This window comes from Staurois parvus, unplaced genomic scaffold (genome assembly GCF_062004578.1).
Source record: "Staurois parvus isolate SC_StPar_1 unplaced genomic scaffold, SC_StPar_1.0 ptg000607l, whole genome shotgun sequence".
Lineage (NCBI taxonomy): Eukaryota > Metazoa > Chordata > Amphibia > Anura > Ranidae > Staurois > Staurois parvus.
This window is the reverse complement of record NW_028318403.1, coordinates 1,706,284-1,727,792: the sequence shown is the minus strand read 5'-3', so window position 1 is coordinate 1,727,792 and position 21,509 is coordinate 1,706,284. Positions and strand designations below refer to the sequence as shown.

Sequence of the window (21,509 nt, the reverse complement as noted above, 5' to 3'; positions counted from 1 at the left end):
CAATCTGTACACAGCCATTGTATTCGTTTGCTTCCACATTAAATACATCTGCCAATGAGCTCTGGATGCTCCATTTGTATTATCTGAATTTTGGTCATGTTCTTTTTTATAAATACATTTTTTCTATTTTTACAGACTATTTTGCAAACCATATGGGGGATTATGAAGATGTTCTCTCTTCTCTGGAAACCCTAAATTTGTCAATACTGAAGGCCATGGACTACACCAAGAAGGTGAGTTCTGCAGCCTGTCAATGTCATGTATAGAAATAAGAAAGTACTAAAGCAACCTCTGTGCCTGTTACTTGATTCTTCTTTTGATAATCTGCATCAGTCAAGAACTTTCACGGTGTTCTTATCCACGATTGCCACGTGCTATCTTCTTATAGAGGTTCTTCAGTCATTTATAAAAAGAATTAAAAATCAGCTGCAAATACTTTTACTACTGCCCCAAATTACATCACCGATCTTGTCTCCAAATATCACCCAAACCGTACTCTCCGCTCCTCGCAATACCTCCTGCTCTCTAACTCCCTTGTCTCCTCCCATGCTTGTCTCCAGGACTTCTCAAGAGCATCCCCCATCCTCTGGACCTCTCTACCCCAATTTATCAGACTATCGCCTACTCTGCTCACTTTTAGGCAATCTCTGAAAACTTTTCTCTTCAGGGAAGCCTACCCTGCCCTCAGCTAATACTGGAATGTTCTACTCCTCCTAACAGTCCATCCCCCACCATTACTACCTTTTGTACCACTAGCCCCTCCCTCTTAGATTGTAAGCTCTGAGGAGCAGGGCCCTCCTAGCCCTCTTGTATTGAACTATATTGTTGCTGTATTGTCTCCCGTTATATTGTAAAACGCTGAGCAAACTGTTGGCGCTATATAAATCCTGTATAATAATAATAACTACTGACCTTTAATAAAAGGACACTTACGTTTTCAGGGATCCAGTCATGCTTGAGTCGCAATGGACCTGCAACCTCCTGGGATCTGTGATGTGTCCCAGAAGGTTGCAAGGGGGAGAGCGGAGAAAATCTGGTGGAATCATCTAGTCAATTCAGTGGGAGCGGGTACCTGGCAATACTAGTTACCCACCGCCCAAAGAAAAAAAATGTTTCAAAAGTAGAAGGGTGGGTGGGGAGGAGGCCATAAAGTAGAAATTCCCTTTTTAGGTGAGGTTCTGCATTAAGGTAAGTTGCAGGTAAGACAGGCTATATCTGGTGCACTTTGAGCAAATGCTATCTTTTCCATTAAAGTGTTACTAAACCCAGGACCCTGCATCCACTCTATCCGGTCTCCCACAGTACACACAACATGGAAGTGCAATTATTTTAGTAAGTATAAACCTTTTCTCATCAGCAGTTAGAGCAGTCTTGTGACTTCTATCAGTGTCCAGCAGAGCACTGGTTAAAGCTTGTAGGAAGAGTTTTCATTTTGCTCTAGGAGAATGCAGAACCGCTGACCTCTGTTTGGACAGTGCTGATTGGCCCTGTGCTGATCACATGCACTCTCCCAAGTAGAAAAAAAAAACTTTAGCAATACACACCAAACTGAGCATGTGCAGAGTGTCTCCACACGACATTATCAGGAGATAAGATAGGGAGGATCAGCGAAGTCAGGATCAAACATCATTTTTCACAATGCAGAGGATTAACCCCTTAGGTTCCACAGTGGGTATAACAAGCATGTTTTACTGCATATACAGACTGATTTTACTGTTGTGGGTTTAGTAACACTTTAAGTAATTGAAAGTTGTCATCTCCTGAAAGCTGCCAGAAGTCACAATTGTTAGATTTGTGTGGGGTGGGGCATAGCAGCATACTCTGACACTACCTGGAAGAGCTGGAGCTTTGCCTGCCAGAACAGTCCAGTATTCAGCCATGACAATAGGGTTTAGGAGGCCATTTCAGGGATGTGCAGACATATCAAGATGCCTGCACATCATACCTGTGGCATACCACCTTCCTCCCATAGAGTCTTTTTAAAACAGATCTTCACTGCATCTGAGCACCACAAACCAAAAAAAGGTTTAATTTATGTTTAATATTCAAAGTAAACCCCCCCATTCACCCACATCTCCATTATTTATTTTTGCTAAGAAATCTTCCTGACAAACACCCTTCTAGCATTTCTGGCAATGGTCGTCTTGAGTAAGGCAGATTACTCAGATAGCATTTACTTCCTGGAATCCATCTTCCCTTAGCTCAGGCATGCAGACAGGAGGGTGTGCTTAACTAAGAAAACCCCTCCCCCCTGAAGACTACTGGGGATGTATGACATCATTTGCCTAGGCATGGAAACCAGGAAGTTACTGAAGAAATGTATTGATATACTTTCCTATTTTCCTATTTTTTTTACCAATGCTAGCAGCCTAAGAATGAAGACTAGTCAGTGTTTACTGCGAGTGATGTTCCACTTTAAATACGGATTTTAGGTGCAGTATCTCATAGCAGCCAGGCAGAATAATCTTTCTACAGCATAGGGAATTCCTCTTGGTTGCAGTGATTTAAAGGCTAGCAGAAAATGGTTTCACTTACTTTCCTTTCTGCCCTTTGTTGTGTTTCTCAGCAGCCTCCAGGCAACTCTGACCTAAAGCATATCTAAACCAAAAAGCAAAATTATCATATATTGCAGCTTACCAGTCTTTAAACATGGTGGACTGCACTAGTTTTCTTTTTCTTTGCTGTGTTTTCACTTGGTGATCCAGTCAGTATGACTGTTATTTTTCAACTTTCTTTAACAGACCAAGCTGTCCAGCAAAAGTGGCAGTTAGAGTTTACAGTGATCAGCTTTCTTTATTTATTTACGTTAAAACTTTATCCCAAAAGGAGAACAAACAAAAACAGTTGCTGTAAATGCTTATATAGTGTTATGCCTGGTGCATACATATCAGTTTTTTTGTTCAGCTCCTTGGGAGGAGTTCACTGTTCTAACTATCCGATGTTAGTACAGCGATCTCCCTGCTGAGTTATTGTGTTCTGACAGAGGGACTACCCTTCACCGGAACACACTGCCAGCCATTAGCTGCCATCACTGATCGGATGCTGATTGAGTCCGGGTTTGCACCTCCAATTATCTCCACTTGCTTCTGGGTCCCACACTGAGGGGCAGCTGAAATCATTGTGTATACAGGATGTTGGCCGTTTGGCATGGGAGCCATTCAATGAATGCTTTGCATTTTCTGAATGAATGCAAAGCATTCTCTGATTGGATGAGGTGGAGAGCATAACGTTACCACCCAGCCTCTCCACTTCATCGAACACTTGGTATTTTGTTAGAAAATGCAAAGCCTTCTCTGAATGGCACCCATGGTGAATGGCTGACCTCCTATAGTAATAGTAATAAAGTGAATAGTGAGCGCAAGGAACAAATGTAAAAAGCTGACCTCCTATGTTCACAATGCAGCAGAGCAGCTAATTGAAAGAAGACCTGGAAGAAAATGGAGATCACTGGAGCAGTGGTGTCTACTTTAGTGATTTCCAGCTTCCAGGGACATCAGCCAGGTATGGTATATACCTAGTTACATTAGTCCAAGCTGGACCAATGTAACTATGTATAACATGCCAGTGCCTGGAATGATCCCTAAAGTTGTTGGAAATCCTAAGCATTTTTTTTACCTTAAAGCAGAGCTCCACCCAAAAGGGGAAGTTCCACTTTAGGCACTGCGCCCCCGCTCCCCATTAAGGATTGGCACCTTTGGGGTGCAGGGGGGGAGCGGGTACCCGAATTTGACAGGTACCCGCTCCCACTTCCGGTCTGATCGCCTAGGAGATCAGAAGCGGAAGGTGTCCTCCCTCCCTGTAGTCTTTTGGGACACGTGACAGGTCCCAGAAGACTACAGGCCATTCATTAAGCGCAGCACTACTCACGCATGCGCAGTGGGTACCTGGCTGTGAAGCCGCACGCTATCACACTGAAGATGCCAGACTCCTGGAATACAGGACGGCCGGTGAAACGGGCTGCAGTGGACACACCAAGGGACCGAGGGACAGGTAAGTGGCTGTTTTTTTAAAAGTCAGCAGCTACAGTTTTTGTAGCTGCTGACTTTTATTTTTTGACAGGGTGAGTGGAACTCCACTGCATTAAGTTAAAAATGTTTCAGGGTGTGTATTGCCCCCCCCCCCCTTATACATACCTGAGCCCAATCCTGATCCAGTGCTGTGCCCATCTGCAGTGGCACTCTCCTCTTCTCCCTGCTCGCAAAGGCCATTGGCTCCCACTGCTGTCAGTCAAATCCTGTGATGAGGGAGTAGGGGGTGAGGCCTAGCCTCACTGTGTGTGTATATAGACGCAGGCAGCCAGGCTTAGGGATCAAGCCAACAGGTGTTCCCCAATAGGAAGTGGCTTTATATGGTGCCCACCAAGAAGAGGAGTAGCCAGGAGTGCTGGAGGGGGACCTCGGAAAAAGAGGATCAAGGCTGATCTGTCCAATACCATTTCATAGAGCAGGTAAGTATAACGTGTATTATTAAAAAAAAATATTTTACAAACACTTTAAGGAATACTAAGCTGCAGTATACTATATTTTGGTTTTGGGTTTAGAGACACTTTCATGTGACAAACATCTGGCTTATACTGATGAGCTTTGGTATTCAACGAATAGGCTGTTATTTGGTAAGATTCTGCTTCTTTTATGGCATAAATTGGCTTAGAATTGTTTGATATCTGAAAAAATTTCCAGGAATATGTAAAAAGAAACATACAGAACATGTTCTAGCCTAGATAAAGAGCAAATATAGAAGTACCAAATAAAGAATTCAAATAGAATATGTGTCAGCTCTTGATTTGCCTGCGAACACTGAAAACTCACATGGGACTTGTCATCACATCGGTGTGTATTACATAGCTTGCTAGGCGGAATAAAGACACATGTCCATAGAGTTTAACCTCTGGCAAACTCCCGCTGTTTGATCCCGTATTGTTCCCAGCTTAGCTTCACAGCACACGCAACAAAAGCTACAGTGGCGATCCTTGAGCTCGCTAGACCTTTTTTGTGTTTGCACAAACTGATTACACAGAAGTGATCTGTGCCATACAAAATATGAAGTCTGGCATTTCCCTTCAGCTCTTTAGGCGTAATCCTTTTATCATTTGTATCCCTTACGGATTGTATCTGTGCCATTGCTCCCAGATTTGCAGCGTTGGAATCTTCTTATATTTGCACATTGTGCTGTTTCAGAAGAACTTTGTGAGGTTGTTGAAGTAAACACTTTGAGGTCTGCAAAGTCAGCGGGTCATGGCATTGGTATTAATTAGGACTGAGTACATAGCGGTCTATTCTTCTAGGCGGAAAGCAAACCCTATTTTCCGTGCATTGTTTAGCAGATGATGTGCCGCTCTTAGCAAACAACTTGTCAAACCAGCATGTTTTTCTGACAAAGTCCATTAGCCAAAGTGACCTCAAATCTTCCTGCTGTGAAAAGTCTGTCCTGTAAATAAAAAATACATTTATTAAAGTGGAACTAAACCCACCAATTTAACACCCAAACAGTTAAATTCAAAGTTTTCTATGAATGATAACTGTCACAGTTAAAATCAAAATCTCTGTGAATTCCTAAAGAAAAGTAAAACTTTCACCCTTGAAAGTGCAAATGACATAAACCTTTTCTGCAATCCTTCCCCAAAACTTAAATCCTACCTCACATTTTCCCAATATATTCAAAATATCCACAATGCAAAGTCCCTTGAGAAAAAGTTGGAAGTGACGAAACGCGTCAGGGTCGTGACGTCAGACGCAAAACCGGAAGGAGGAGCGCGGCCATCTTTGATGCTGGTTTGATGGTTATGCTGGAACAGGATGGTCTTTCGTTTCTCTGATGTAAGCAGCAATAAAAATTTCATTGTATTACTTATACATCCCGCTGAATCTTGCTCTTTCTTGCCCTGTGAGGATCGGGGAACAATGCTTTGAGTTATTTGGAAGGAGAAAGCTGCTGTACCCTGGAGTATTTAAATGCTTATAAGAGATGAAAGAGGGTAATAATTTTTAATCCTACCAGAGTGGTGGCCCTTATTTTTGGATTGCGGATTATACATACTCACAAGTTGAGCACTTGCTGTGTATTTTATTGGCACTTTTTACACAAGTTTGGTCATTTTGTAGTGGATTCACCTCACGAGTGGGTTGTGTAGGTGTTTTCACCCTAATTTTATTTACATAATTTTACACATGAGACTCACTAAAAGTAGTAATTTAAAATAATTTTTTTTTTTTTCTCTCTTTCACGAGTGATTTTTGCATGGTATCACAATTTGATTGTTGGTAAAAGTTAATGCACTATATTGAGTTTATTTTATTTGAGGATTCCTGGATTTGAAGTGAGGAATGGGATAATTCTTAAACGTTTGAAGATTTTATATGAGTGTGGACTCGTGGTGGACTTTTGTTATTTACATCGTGGACTTTGCATTGTGGATATTTTGAATATATTGGGAAAATGCGGGGTAGGATTTACGTTTTGGGGAAGGATTGCAAAAAAGGTTTATGTCAACTGTCACAGTTGTTTGTCCTCTCAACTGGACTGTCAAGCCAGCAAATGGCTGGTGTCATCACTGATCACATGTGGAGCAAAATGGCAACTCTAGTTCAAATAGAGGCTACAATGGCAGCTTCCTTGTCTGTAAAGGATAGGAGGGTGTAATTTTACAGTAAAGTGGAACTTCACCCTAAAGAAGAAGTTCTGCTTTATGACCTCCTTTCCTCCTGTTCTTCTTTTTGAACTTTTTTTTCTTTTTGGGGGGGTACCTAGTTTTCTTAGGTACCTGGTCATACTTCCACTGGACTGCAGCAAAAGTAGTGCATGCGCCAGCCGTGCGCAAATGTGAGGCCTTCCAGTGCCTGGGCCTTGACACCGAGCGGCCACACATTTGCTTGCAATTAAGAAAAACATATGTGCTAAGAGCGCGCGCCCTGCCCGCTCTCAGCACACATTTCTGGTACTCATGGAAAGGTCCCGATTTCCTCTTGCATTTGGGACCTTTCCTGATCATGTGACCGCCGTGACAGCGAATCATGGCGGTCACATGACCCTAAAACCCCACCCTGCCTCCCGGCTTTTGAAACCCTTAAAGGGCCGAGAAGCGCCAAGGGGTTAAAAAAAATGTAGTGCATTACTAGACACTGGAAAAAAGACATAGCCCCTTCTCTAAGAAGTCATTGAGCTAGTCCAGACCCACTTCATCTATGAGAAATCTTTAGCTTACCTAAACGATAGAATTACCAAATTTGGCAAAGCTTGGACTCCCTGGTCTAACTGGTTCAGAACTGTAACCTAAGATTTTATAAATGTTGAACCTATTTTTGGATACTCTAAAATGATTATTTCGTGGAACTAGTAGGACTGGGATTATTGAATATTTCCTTTTTTCCCTTTGTTAAACTTTACCGCAACACCTATATTGTGATATTGTGTAGCTTTTCACTGTCCTGTTTTTGTTTTTGTTTTTTTGGGTTTTTTTGTTGTTGTAACTATATTTGTAAAACCAAATAAAAATGTATTGTTGAAAAAACAAATGCAGTGCAACCGGATTGCATGGTACTTGTGTACTTCTGCATGCAGTGAATTTGCAACCTGCGTTAGGGGTGTCATTAGCATTGCATTGATATCCACTGCAGATTGTAATTGCAGTGCTCTTTGAACGTGGTGCGGGAAACGCACATGGAATTTGGGTTTTTTACTGTGTTCTGGTGTGAACAGGTGCTCAAAGACTCGGCAAGTAATTGCAAATACCAGTTAATACTGGCAGAAATGCACTCTAATCCTAATTACTTGTTACAAATTGTTACAACTCGGAACCCACACCGACGAGCATGCAGGGTAGGGTTGACCTGAGTTTGTTTTGTAGGTTGGCAAAGAGAAAGAAAGATGTCAGCTCTGCCTGGTTGTCTTTTCCTGAACTTCAGAACATCTCCTCTCTGTTCATTTCTACATCATGGGCTGCTCTGTTTTGTAGTCCAAGGAAATAGCTGGGAGGGCTGATTAGACTTGGGATAACAAAGGAAGAGTGCAAAGGACAGCTCTGAATTTATAACAGAAGCAATACTTTTTTTTCACCGTTACTGAACAGATATAACAAAACACTTTCAATGGAATATTTTGTTAGGTTTTTTTATACAGTTTGGTTCTAAGATAGTATGAGACTAGCTTCTGTATTTTATGGCTTGCTCTATGCATAGATTTGCTCTCTAGAAATGCATATGTTGATGGTGTACAGAGGCTCCCAAAGGAGAGCTGAAGTCAACTACATTTATCTCCCCTCCAGCATCTCTGGCTATTTTGAATGGCTGTCCTGGGATAACATACAATGTCACTCCATACCCACCACCATTCCCCCGGAGCGCGCAAATGGGCACCAAGGCATGTCGAGATTTATACTAAAGTTGGCCATTGATAGATTGCAATTCGGCTGGTTCAGCTGTGACCCGACAAATTTTAATCCATCTATGGCTGTTCAACAGAGGTTAATATTAACGATTGCCTTCTGTTATATGGGCATGATTGAAAACTTTTGTCGATCAGTGGCTGTCAGAATACAAAAATGGCACAGTGGGGAGGATTCCTTGATCCACCTCGCTTGTCTGGATTATTTACTTCGACCTCCTAATGATATATTAATCTATTGGCAGTTCAGTGTACATTCTAATGAAGTATGCAGGAAGATAAGAATCTTTTTTTTACCCGAGGAGCCATAGTATGCATATTCTTCAATAAAAATTCTTTTTACTAGCAATTTCTTTTTAACAGGTAAGGTTTTGCTTTAAATTACTCCTGCCATCACCAAATCAAATACAACACAATTCCCACACTGCATAGCAGGAGGACAGGAACACTGCTGTTATGGTACCATAGAGTGTCTGCCATGCAGTGGATGGTCAAATATATTTTATATGGCCAATAACAATATGGCTAATAAAACATTTTTGTGATATATAGAGACCTAAATATCAAGCTCTCCACAATTAAAAATGTGCCTTTTTTCCTATTAATATTTAGATATGGGTACATAAAAATGTATCTAATGGGAAGACTTTTTCAATAATTTTGGATAAAGTGATGAGGGGGTAGAACCCTGACTGTGTCCCAACTGGAAAGGGTCACCCTCTCTATTTATCCAGTGTCTATTGGCATTAAGACAAAAAGTGGGAAAATACAACATTTTGAGTGGTCACCAGAAAAGGAATAGAGGGGAAATTGTCCAGTTAGGACACTTCCAGTTACAGCTGTTTAAGAGGACATTTCCCTTACTTTGTAGACTTCACTCTTATCTCCTGCTGTGTCTATAGAACAGCAAGTGAATGAAAATCTCTCCAATAAGACACACATGGCAATACAATCTGCCAGCAGTTTTAATCATGCTAAATTCTACTTCAAAAGAAAAAAGTTTTAGCTTTAGAGAGTGGCACCAAACTCTCTCCCCTGGATGTTTTTTTCTCCCCTGATGCCTCAATTGCTAGGTCATCTTTAAAATACATACTCACTCGCAACAAATCCAGCGTTGTCCCCCTGAATCTGGTGAAATGGGTCCCGTGCTGCTACTTTGGACCTCTTTCGTTGACTTCCTCTTTACCTCTTCCAGGTTCAGGCAGCCAGCTCTGGATGATGTTGCAGGCCCACCCTCTGGCTGCTCTGTATCTCTGGACTTGTAGCTTCCTGGGAGATATAACATTAGTATCTCATAAGGCTGCAGGACCAGGGACATGACATTCTGACCTAGGCCAAAATGATTGCATGGCCAGAACAAACATAATAAAAAAAAAAGTAATTTATGATTGCAGAGTTAAGAAGGTTGGAAAGGAACTATCTTCATTTTCAGAGTTAAGTTCCGCTTCAAGATAAAATCCAACAGGGTGCATAAGATAAAAAAAGCACAGTGGCTAAATGGTTAGCACTTCCACCTGGCAGTACTAGGATCATTGGTTCAAATCCCAGCTACAGCACCACTTGCCTGGAATTTGTATGTTCTGTATGTTCTCCCTGTGCCTGCATGGGTTTCCTCCAGGTACTCCAGTTTCACCCCACACTCCAAAGACATGCTGGAAGGTTAATTGGATCCTGTCTAAATTGGCCCTAGTATGTGTATGAATGTAAGTTAGGGCCATTAGATTGTATGCCCCTTAAGGGTTTGGGACTGATGTGAATGTACAATATAAATGTAAAGTGCTGTGTAAATTGATGGCGCTATATAAGTTACATAGTTAGTCTGGCTGAAAAAAAGACAAAAGTCCATCCAGTTAAACCATTAAAAAAAAAAAAAAAAATTATAATCCTATACCCACAGTTGGTTCAGAGGAAGGCAAAAAAAATAGCAAAGCATGATTCAATTTGCTCCTGCAGGGAAAACAATTCCTTTCTGATCCCCCGAGAGACAATCGGATATTACCTGAAACAAAATAAATAAAAGACCACCTTGTAAGGATCACAACTGGTGGGCTTACCTGGAACCAAATGCAATGATGTTGACTCCAAAGTCCTTGAGGGACATAAAAATTGTGTGTGATTCAGTACACTGGCACCTATCTAAAACTAAACTAACAGTTCTTGATGTATTGACTAAGTAATAAAAATATTACTAGAATATCTGGATTTGTAAAATCATAGTGATGAGGCAAGTTATTAGGATTTTGCTGATGCTAAATTGTCAATTGGGTTCATGCACACAATACTTTTACAGGCGTTTAGCATTTTTTTTCTTGCTTGTAAGTGCCATTCTTTATCAGCCTATCTCCATGCACACATATGCATTTACAGGTGTATTAGGAGAGCAGAGCTTTTGGGCAGAAAAACAACGATTGACTGTCATAAACGCGCCTAAACACTAAGCAAGTTTAGCGCTTGAGCATTTACTCATTCCAGTGGCCAGAATAAATTAATATTCTGGCCAGTGGAATCCTTTAACAATTTAATGCCTAAAACACAGGTATCAAACTGGTGGCCCTCCAGCTGTTACCAAACTACAAGTCCCATGAGGCATTGCAAGATTGACAGTTACAAGCATGACTTCGAAAGGCAGAGGAATGATGGGACTTGTACCGGATATCGTATGTACTCTCCAGCGCCTCAGGATATGCACAGCCAAAAGGGAAGCCAAGGGTACCAGGACAACGACAACCAAAGGAAATGCTTCAAGGATGCAGCCCTCCACAGACGGGGAAATCAGCCTTGCTGTTGATGCCTGACACCATCCCACTCAGGCATCAACAGCAAGGCTCCTACTTTCCATTCATCATACATCTGCATCAGAGGCTGGTCATCAGCTCTGAGGAAAGGGATTTGTCCCCGAAACGCGTCAGCCATTTGACCGCACTGACAGTGAGAACACCTTGCCTGCCGTTGTGGCCATTGTCATTTTTCTATGCTTTTTAGATACATGCTTCGTCTGTGAGTATGTTTTTATTATTCTTTCACTCCTACAATAAACCTTGGATAATGTACTAGGTGTGTGCGCCACCTGTTTTCTCTCTATGATGGGACTTGTAGTGTCGCAACAGCTGGACGGCCACCAGTTTGGCACCCCTGCCCTAAAGGCATGTGCCATATGCTGATTTAGACAGTATTAAAAAAATCGCTGCTCGGCCTTTTGGCTAAGATCAAGTGTAGTATCTGTTCTTATCAGTGTCCAGTGGGGGTGCTCCCAGTCATTCTAGCTTTGCGGGGATGACTGTTGTATAGTACCCTCGCTGGTATGATGGGGGTCTGGATGGCTATTACGGGGGGAACAGAACCCGGGACGCCCACACGTAGCTGGGGCCTGGTAGTAATTCCCCTTTGGAACGTCTGAAGGACCCAGTACCTCCTGATTTGGACGGATCTACCTTGTCTGGCCAGGGGTCGGGAAGGCAGAGCGTCCGCAAACCAGTGCCCCGAGTAGTCGCCTCAGGGGTGCCACTAATAGCACCTGGGTGTGGAACCCCACTGTGTGAAAATGGCACATGGTCACTTGTTTACAAACTTTTTCTGCACAGCGCCCTTAGGACCAGGCCTTCTGGCTAGGACCAGAGCAATTTTTGCTACAGGCCTCAGGGCCTGGTCTGTGCACAATTTGGCACGACCACATTTTTATTTTTTATTTATTTAATTTAACACCTCCCACGTTTTGTCACTTTTTCTTTACTTATGTGTGTGTTTTCCTCACAGGATGGAGGGTGTGGGTCCTCGGGCCTGCCCTGAAGTCTAGGGGGAGGATGTTTGGCCTTTTGGTTCCTTCCTCCCCTGTCCCTAGGGGGTTTTCTCTTCGGGAGAGCCCCCTGACCAAGTACTGGGTGTTCGGCTTCGGCTGGACACAAGGAACGGTGGTCCACCAGGCCTTTTGGCCAGGAGGACCAAATGGGAACCTTGTCCCTGTCAGGAGCTTCGTGCCCCGGGGGATCAGGGTAGTGGTCCAACCCCTTCGGGGGTAGAACAAAGCACACCCCTAAGTGCACTTTTTCGTGTGGTGTTTTGCACTTGCACTTTTTTTGTGAACACTTACGGGTTTTTCGTTATAGTTGCACGTTTGTGGACTTAAAAAAAAAAAAGTAGTAAAAGGCATTCAGAGGAGAATGTCAAACGCCCTTTGTGCATGAGCCCTAACAGAAGGAACATATTACATGCATAAATATGGCCAGCCCCTAAGTAACAGCTTCATAAGATTTTCATATAAATTCAGTTAACTATTTCTCTGGGTCTACTGATCATTTTGACATGGGTTTTCACAGAAGGAAACCTCAAATTATGCATGTATTTCATTAAATGCACAGCTTGGATTCCCAGGTTAGTGACAGGCTTTCTTGAATAAAAACTGAACACAAACATTTAAGACAGAAGTAAAGACTAATGACTTTTTGTTGACTACATCGGTTGTGTAACAGAACCATAGGATTTGTCATTAAATCTGCTACCACAGAGTTTCTCCAGTAGTCTTGTGACAAGATGTTGATGGATTACAAAAAAAGAAAAACGGTGTTAAAAAAGAAAAGTGTGAAACCCCTGTGTCTAACATTGCAACCACTGATCACTTAGATTGTAAGCGAACCTTTTTGTAAACCCAATCAATAAGTGTTTTTTACATACGATTTTACGTGTATAGTGAATTTTTTTTTCTGGATAGAGTAGGCAAAAGTTTAAAACAAGTTATTTTGCAGTTTCTGTACCACTGAGGTAATATCCACTACTTTCTGTCCCAGAAAAGCAACAGATTAATTCTATAAAAGTGTGGGGAGTTTCTATCTTTGAATGTTTCCCCAGGACAAGTGTCTCCTCTGAAAGATTCCCCTGCTTCTTGTTCTGAGAAAACTCTAAAATTTTGGGTTAATACTCACTGTTAAAGATGAGCTTGGACACCCTCTGAACAGATCTCTAGGCGAACAATGTTCCATTCCCCTCCTCAGTAAACTCCACTCCTTTGGCCTCCGTGACCTCTTTCCTGGTTCTCATCTTACCTTTTACAGCGCACTTTCAGCGTCACATACAACGCCAACTCCTCCTCTCCTCTTTCTGTTGGGGTACCCCAAGGCTCTCTACTTGGGCCCCTCCTTTTCTCTCTCTATACCTCCTCCCTGGGCCAGTTGATAACCTCCCATGGCTTCCAATACCACCTCTATGCTGATGGCACCCAGATCTATCTCTCCACTCCCCAGTTCACTCCCTCAATCTCCTCACTTATCACAAATCTAATGAGCGACATATCAACATGGATATCACACTTCTTCCTCAATCTCAAGCTTTCTAAAACTGAGTTTGTAATATTTCCTCCCCCACCTATCCCCCACATATGACTTTACCATTAAGATCAACAGCACAACCATTGGTCCTTCCCAACATGCCAGGGTGCTAGGCGTAATCCTAGACTCTGACCTCTCCTTCAGACCCCACATCCAATCACTGGCTAAATCCTGCCGCTTTAACCTCCACAACATTCCAGAATTCTCCCCTTCCTGACTAATGACACCACAAAACAACTTATCCACACCTTGGTTATATCCCATATAAAATGGTAGTGCAGCAATAAAAATGGTGGACAACAAACTAGTAGCATGAAAGATGCACACACTCGATAGGTGTGATTGTGCCTGAAGGAATTAAAACTATAAAAATGATCATGTAAAGCTTATAATGATAGAACCAACTAAAAATGTTAATGCCAAACGTATAACCAAAAAACCCATCCCATAAAGGTATGAGGTAGATACGTTGATATCATGTACAAAACACAAAACACACACAATATTCATATGTGCACAGTAATCACATATATAGTGAAATTAGTCCAAATCTGGATGTAGATGATGATGCAAAACGCATGAACCTGGAATGAATCCAAGTTATGAGATGACGTGAAGTGTAATCTTAAGGTGATATGATTGGATCCCAGTGTGCAGACAGTCCACGGGTGCGTGTGCCAATAGTGTATAAAATGCGCACTCACCAGATGCGCTATTAAAAAGCGCGTTGTATCTAATGTGGTGGATCAGTCGTGGGTCCCTTCACACGGCGATCCAAAATGCAGCCTGGGGGTGGGTGACCGTCCTTAGATGGCAGGGTGTTTAGACAAGCCCATACGGAATAATTCAACCTCTTCCAGGTAATGGGAAATTCGCCGGGAACCACTGTTGTTGTCGGAGTTTAGAATGACTTCATGGACGTATATGCTACGTGTGGAGTTTCTTCTCCAATGTATTAGGAAGAGGTTTGAAATGGCGATAAACACCATACAGGATGGGCGATCGATCAGGTGACCCTTGGTTATATCCCGCCTTGATTACCGCAACTCCCTCCTCACTGGTCTACCTTTACACAGGCTATCCCCCCTTCAGTCTATTGTGAATGTTCCTGCTAGACTTGTATACCTTGCCAACCAATCAGCGATTTCTGCCTCTCTCTGCCAATCCCTTCACTGGCTTCCATTACTACAACATCTAAAATTCAAAATACTAACCACAACGTACAAAGCCATCCACAACACTGCCCCTAGCTACATCACCAGCCTCATCCGCAGATAAAATCGTCCTCCTCATTCCTCCCAAGACATCTTGCTGTCTAACTTCCTTCTCACCTCCTCCCATACCCACCTCCAGGACTTCTCCAGAACCTCTCCCATCCTCTGGAACTTCCTACCCCAGTATGTCTAGTTACCCCCACCTCCTTTAGGCGATCTTTGAAAACCCACTTATTCAGGGATGCCTACCCCACCTCCACCTCCACCTTAGAACTGTACTTGAATCATCTCCACCAGATCATCCCCTGCAGCTATCGCCTTTTGTATTACCTCTCCTTCCTTTAGATTGTAAGCTCCATGATCAGGGCCCTCCTATTTCTTCTGTATTGAACTGTATTGTAATTATATCATCCCCCTTTATATTGTAAAGTGCTGTGCAAACTTTTGGCATTATATAAATCCTGTATAATAATAATAATGCTCTATTTTTTTCCTCCAATGAACTGCAAGACAAGTAATATGGCCCCACAGCCTCTTTGTTTGCAGGAGCTGAGGGGCAGGAATGGAGTGAATGGAGTTCAGCTAGAGATGACTTCTGAGGATGCTTACTCTTGTTCTGTCTTGGTTGTCACCAGTACAAATAAAGGGGTGAATATTCTCAAAGGGGAAAGCATGTTACCCCAACACCAAGAATCTCCAGAGCGGGTCTTGCACCAGGCATGTGATCTGGTCTCATGCCATATGAAGAGGTCCTGTGAAACTCCTAAACATTGCCTCTGTAAACTACGATGTGATCTCTGAATAAAGCTTTGGACCTGCTCTGGAGTTCCTTGGTGTGTTGATGACATACTTTTCACTTTAAAAGTCTTAGGTTTTCAGCTGGTGATCACTGCAGCACCCACTTACACTGTTATTTTTCAGGAACGTGTGCATTGGGCAGACACCAATAAAAATATTACATAGTATCAAAGTCTTCCTCACCAAATCTAAGTTTTACCCAGAGATACACTTTACTGTACTTTCAAAGGTTGTTTTCAGTCATTAAAAATCTGCAGCTTTTATTAAAATAATACAGGGTGATACTGCCATGAAGGTCCTTTTTCAGGCACTTCCTGCTATACGGTCACTCGTGCTTCTCATTGGGACTCCAAATGGTCGTGCTGAATCTAATTGCCCATGCATGGTCCACCATTGTTACTATAAAGCATTCCAGAGCAATGCTGTGCTGTCGAATCTGAAAGTGCATGGAAGTGGATTAAAAATGGCGGAAGGAGATCAACAGAGGAACCTCAAAAAATTATGAAATAATTGTGAAAACAGTATTTTACAAGATAAAAGTGAACACCAACTGAAATACAGTGGGGATCGAAAGTTTGGGCACCCCAGCTAAAAATTTGTATTAATGTGCATAAAGAAGCCAAGGAAAGATGGAAAAATCTCCAAAAGGCATCAAATTACAGATTAGACATTCTTATAATATGTCAACAAAAGTTAGATTTTATTTCCATCATTTACACTTTCAAAATAACAGAAAACAAAAAAATGGCATCTGCAAAAGTTTGGACACCCTGCAGAATTTATAGCATGCACTGCCCCCTTTGCCAAGCTGAGACCTGCCAGTGTCATGGATTGTTCTCAATCATCATCTGGGAAGACCAGGTGATGTCAATCTCAAAGGTTTTAAATGCCCAGACTCATCTGACCTTGCCCAACAATCAGCACCATGGGTTCTTCTAAGCAGTTGTCTAGAAAACTGAAACTGAAAATAGTTGACGCTCACAAAGCTGGAGAAGGCTATAAGAAGATAGCAAAGCGTTTTCAGATGTCAATATCCTCTGTTCGGAATGTAATTAAGAAATGGCAGTCATCAGGAACAGTGGAAGTTAAAGCAAGATCTGGAAGACCAAGAAAAATATCAGACAAAACAGCTTGCAGGATTGTGAGAAAAACTATTCAAAACCCAGGTTTGACTGCACGATCCCTCCAGAAAGATCTGGCAGACACTGGAGTTGTGGTACACTATTCCACTATAAAGAGATACTTGTACAAATATGGTCTTCATGGAAGAGTCATCAGAGAAAACCTCTTCTACGTCCTCACCACAAAAATCAACGTTTGAACTTTGCAAATGAACATATAGACAAGCCTGATGCATTTTGGAAACAAGTTCTGTGGACCGATGAGGTTAAAATTGAACTTTTTGGCCGGAATGAGCAAAGGTACGTTTGGAGAAGAAGGGGCACAGAATTGAATGAAAAGAACCTCTGTCCAACTATTAAGCATGGGGTTGGATCAATCATGCTTTGGGGTTGTGTTGCAGCCAGTAGCACAGGGAACATCTCACAAGTAGAAGGAAAAATGGATTCAATAAAATTTCAGCAAATTTTGGATGGTAACTTGATGCCATCTGTGAAAAAGCTGAAGTTAAAGAGAGGATGGCTTCTACAAATGGATAATGATCCTAAACACACCTCAAAATCCACAGGGGATTACATCAAGAGGCGTAAACTGAAGGTTTTGCCATGGCCTTCACAATCTCCTGACCTCAACATAATTGAAAATCTATGGATAGACCTTAAAAGAGCAGTGCGTAACAGACAGCCCAGAAATCTCAAAGAACTGGAAGACTTTTGTAAGGAAGAATGGGCAAAGATACCTCAAACAAGAATTGAAAGACTCTTGGCTGGCTACAAAAAGCGTTTACAAGCTGTGATACTTGCCAAAGGGGGCAGTACAAGATATTAACTCTGCAGGGTGCCCAAACTTTTGCAGACGCCTTTTTTTTGTTTTCTGTTATTTTGAAAGTGTAAATGATGGAAATAAAATCTAACTTTTGTTGACATATTATAAAAATGTCTAATCTGTAATTTGATGCCTTTTGGAGATTTTTCCATCTTTCCTTGGCTTTTTTATGCACATTAATACAAATTTTTAGCTGGGGTGCCCACATTTTCGATCCCCACTGTATATGGGCTTCCACTGCTGATGTCCAATATCCCTTCTGAAAAAGCTAGCAGCTTGGCTGTTATACTGATGCTTTGGCTTTGATGCTTTGAATCACTGACCTGGAACAGGTTTTCAGGAGTACAGGCTTTCCCAGTACTTCATTAGCTGCATGCTGTTTCAGGTCAGTGAACCAGGCCTGTAGACACATTACAGGGCACATAATTGAGATCCTCTGCAAGTTTCCTGTGTGGTTGGGAAATTCCAATGACCCCTGTGCATAGTTGGAATCATATCTGCATAGTTGGAGCCCCTCCGAAACAAGTCAGACCTTTCTTTTCAACTTCCTAGTGCAGTATGGATTGGGAACAGCTCATCCTTGAAAAATATTCAATCATAAAATTCTCTGCAGTCCCGAGGCACTCCATTCTAAAATGGAAAAAACTAAACAAATCATTTTACATAATGCATTGACATCGACACATGTAGAACACCCAACTTTAGAGGTGTTTTTTTTTTACAAAGCAAATGCACCTCTTCACACTGGTACTAATTCCAGCATTTCTCTTTTCACCATCATTTAGCTAATGTGACCCCTGTGCTGACATAGAGGGGCAAACAATGACATGCTCAGGCGCTCAATGTCCTCCATATCAACCTATGACATCATTGGTTGTTAGAATGCCAGCAGCTTACGGCCTCATGACCACTGAATGTTTTTGTTATCTCTCCAAGACGCTTTTGTTCCAGAAGCGTTTTGGAAGAAAGAAAACACTTGACGGATGTAAGCGTGTGTAATGCATTTAACCGTGTCAATCGCTTGGTCGTTAATTCATTTAATTGGCCAGAATATTAAATTGTGCAAAAAAGTATAAAAACTCCCAAAACTGCACTAAATAACTATAAATAAATCCCCAACATATATTTTTTGCAAATTATAACCGTGTCCCAAATAGTTCATTGATACATGCGCCATTAAAATATTTTTTCTTAGAGTATTAAATTATTCTGATAATATGAGAAATAGAGAAAAAAAAAGCGCCACAAACTAAATAGAACAAAAGCTGCACTCTTAACCAAAAAAAGGTAAAAATGTGAATAAATCAGAGTGCGCTAAATAGAAGTAAATACAAAAAAAAGTATTAGTTTAAAATAATGATGTCCGTGATAGAAAATATTTTATATAAAAGTCCATCCAGCATCACAAAGTAATTAAACAGTTCTGAAATCTTGTATAAATCAAACACCGTGCAAAAAAAATCCACCACCGAATGAGATTATAAGTCAGCAAAGATAGCGTTTGCTCTGGGAGCGATGATCAGCAGAAGTAATCCAAACTGGGAGCAATATACTGCAAGCAGCCAATCAACACAATATGGAATAGCCTTAACAGCAGGTAGTCATCACGTCTCCATACCATAGATCATGTTCGGGGAATCAAAAAAGGAAATCATGGTGCAGTACGTTTAAAACCAAAATGTTTTATTAAACCGTCAGAAATGCACTCACAAACAGGGTGTCTAGCCGACACCAGCAATGACAGCCTCAAGAAAACAGGGATGAGCCTCGCTCACCGCGATATCACAGCCGACAGTCTACAAGGAGCATCCAGACGTCACATCCAAAAGAAGCCCCACCCTAATTATTCTGACCATTGAAATTAACTAATGCTTACAGAGGAACTGCAGGCAAAGCTGATTTGCTACCAAAAACACCACATTAAAGTGTAGAGATAGCAAAAATGATACATAGTAATCTTTTTTCCATTCATTTTTACTATTAATATAAAAAAAAAAATTTTCCTTACATGTCCCTGTCCTGTATGCGGTCATTTTAACTTTGGGCAAATTAAGCCCTGGTCGCTCTCTTGCTGGTCTTCGACTTTCCGCTCTGCACCACATGCTTAGCAAAGGCTCGTTGGGTTCAGGGGCGGACTGACAACTCATGGGGCCCCCAGGCAATAGGGGATCATGGGGCCCCTGTGTCCTTGCCCAAACTCAAAAAAGCCTATGAAAATGTGCCAGGGGCATCTCATGGGGCCCCCTACTGACCCCGGACCCTCGGGCAGTGCCGGAGTTTCCAAATGGTCAGTCCGCCCCTGGTTGGGTTGCATGTGCGCACTAAGCACAGCGCATCCAGCCCTATGCGTACACATTGTTCTAGCAGCAGCAGTGAACTTCTGCTGTGGCTGCTATAGCAACATGTACACAAAGGGCTGGAGGCGCATGCACAGTATGGCAGTGTTTCAGCCGTGCATGCGCAATAATAACACACATGGGGCTCCTCCCATCTTTGACCTCATTCAGCCCTTCAGCCCTCCTCTGCTGTCCTCCAGCCCTCTTCCTCTCACCTCCCCCTACTCCTCTAGCTACAAACTCTTATGAGAGCTAATAAGAAAGAAAAAAAAAATTAAAAGTATTAGTGACGTTTGTATCCCAGGAGTCATCAGGACTACAGCAGCCTACGTCATTCGCCTAGGCAAATGACAGACATAGAAACTGGACGTGCAATGGGTTGTAATTAAGTATAGATTATTGCATTGTAAGATGTTGGTTTGAAATGGATTCGTATGATAAAAATTAATAAAGATATAATAATAATAACAAGAAAAGAAACTGTAAATGCAGGAAAAAAGGTATTTACTGCCACCAAAATATTTTTATTTTTTATGCAATGATTGTTAAGGATGAGTAGACTGTTTATAATAGAGAAAGTGAAAAAAATGACTGAAGGTGTGCTTTAAGTGCTAAATCCCTACAGTATCAAGGCACTTTTACATGCATCAGGCGTTTATTCTGCCAAAACGCTGGTGCTCCTGGACGCGCTGGCATTGTTTTTTTGTTCTGCCTCTAAATGCCCCTGCATGGACACAGGCTAACATGGAGGGGTGTCTAGAGACAGAAAAAAAAATGCCGGGTGCCCCTAGGAGCAGCATTAAATGTTCAGTGTGTATGAGGCCTACAAGGTTGTAATTCTGTACAATTAAAACTTAATTATTATAAGTACTTATATAGCGCCATCAATTTACGCAGCTCTTCACATACACGTAGATATTGTACATTCACATCAGTCCCTAACCCTCAAGGGGCATACAATCTAAGGTCCCTAACTCACATTCATACATACACATACTAGGGCCAATTTAGACAGGATCCAATTAACCTACCAGCATGTCTTTGGAATGTGGGAGAAAACTGGAGTACCCAGAGGAAACCCATGCAGACACAGAGAGAACATGCAAACTCCAGGCAGGTTGTGCCGTGGTTGGGATTCAAACCAATGACCCTAATACTGCCAGGCGGAAGTGCTAACCACTTAGCCACTGTGCTGCCACATCTCAGCTTGTCAACATTTTTTGGCCAGTTTGAGGCTTTTTTAGGCTTTTTGCCAAGGCATCCCTAAGGCACCCTGGTTGAAAAAGGCTGGTGCAGAAGATCTTGGTCCTCCACCAGTAGTGATCCATGTTTGCGGCATATACAGTCAGGTCCATAAACATTGGGACATCGACACAGTTCTAACATTTTTGGCTCTATACACCACCACAATGGATTTGAAATGAAACGAACAAGATGTGCTTTAACTGCAGCCTGTCAGCTTTAATTTGAGGGTATTTACATCCAAATCAGGTGAACGGTGTAGGAATTACAACAGTTTG

At 42.0% G+C, this 21,509-nt stretch overlaps 1 protein-coding gene and 1 pseudogene across 3 annotated transcripts in view; both read left to right on the top strand.

Moving 5' to 3' along the window:
* NECAB2 (N-terminal EF-hand calcium binding protein 2) overlaps nt 1-21,509 on the top strand; it is a 355,097-nt gene that overhangs the window by 202,679 nt on the left and 130,909 nt on the right. For all 3 annotated transcript variants that reach the window (XR_016315375.1, XM_089692863.1, XM_089692862.1), the window contains exon 5: nt 136-233. Coding sequence is in view for 2 of the 3 variants with exons in the window: in XM_089692863.1 (XP_089548989.1) it covers nt 136-233 (98 nt within the window). In the remaining variant the exon portion in view is untranslated. The remainder of the gene's footprint in view (nt 1-135; nt 234-21,509) is intronic.
* On the top strand, nt 11,560-11,719 carry LOC149449702 (U2 spliceosomal RNA; annotated as a pseudogene).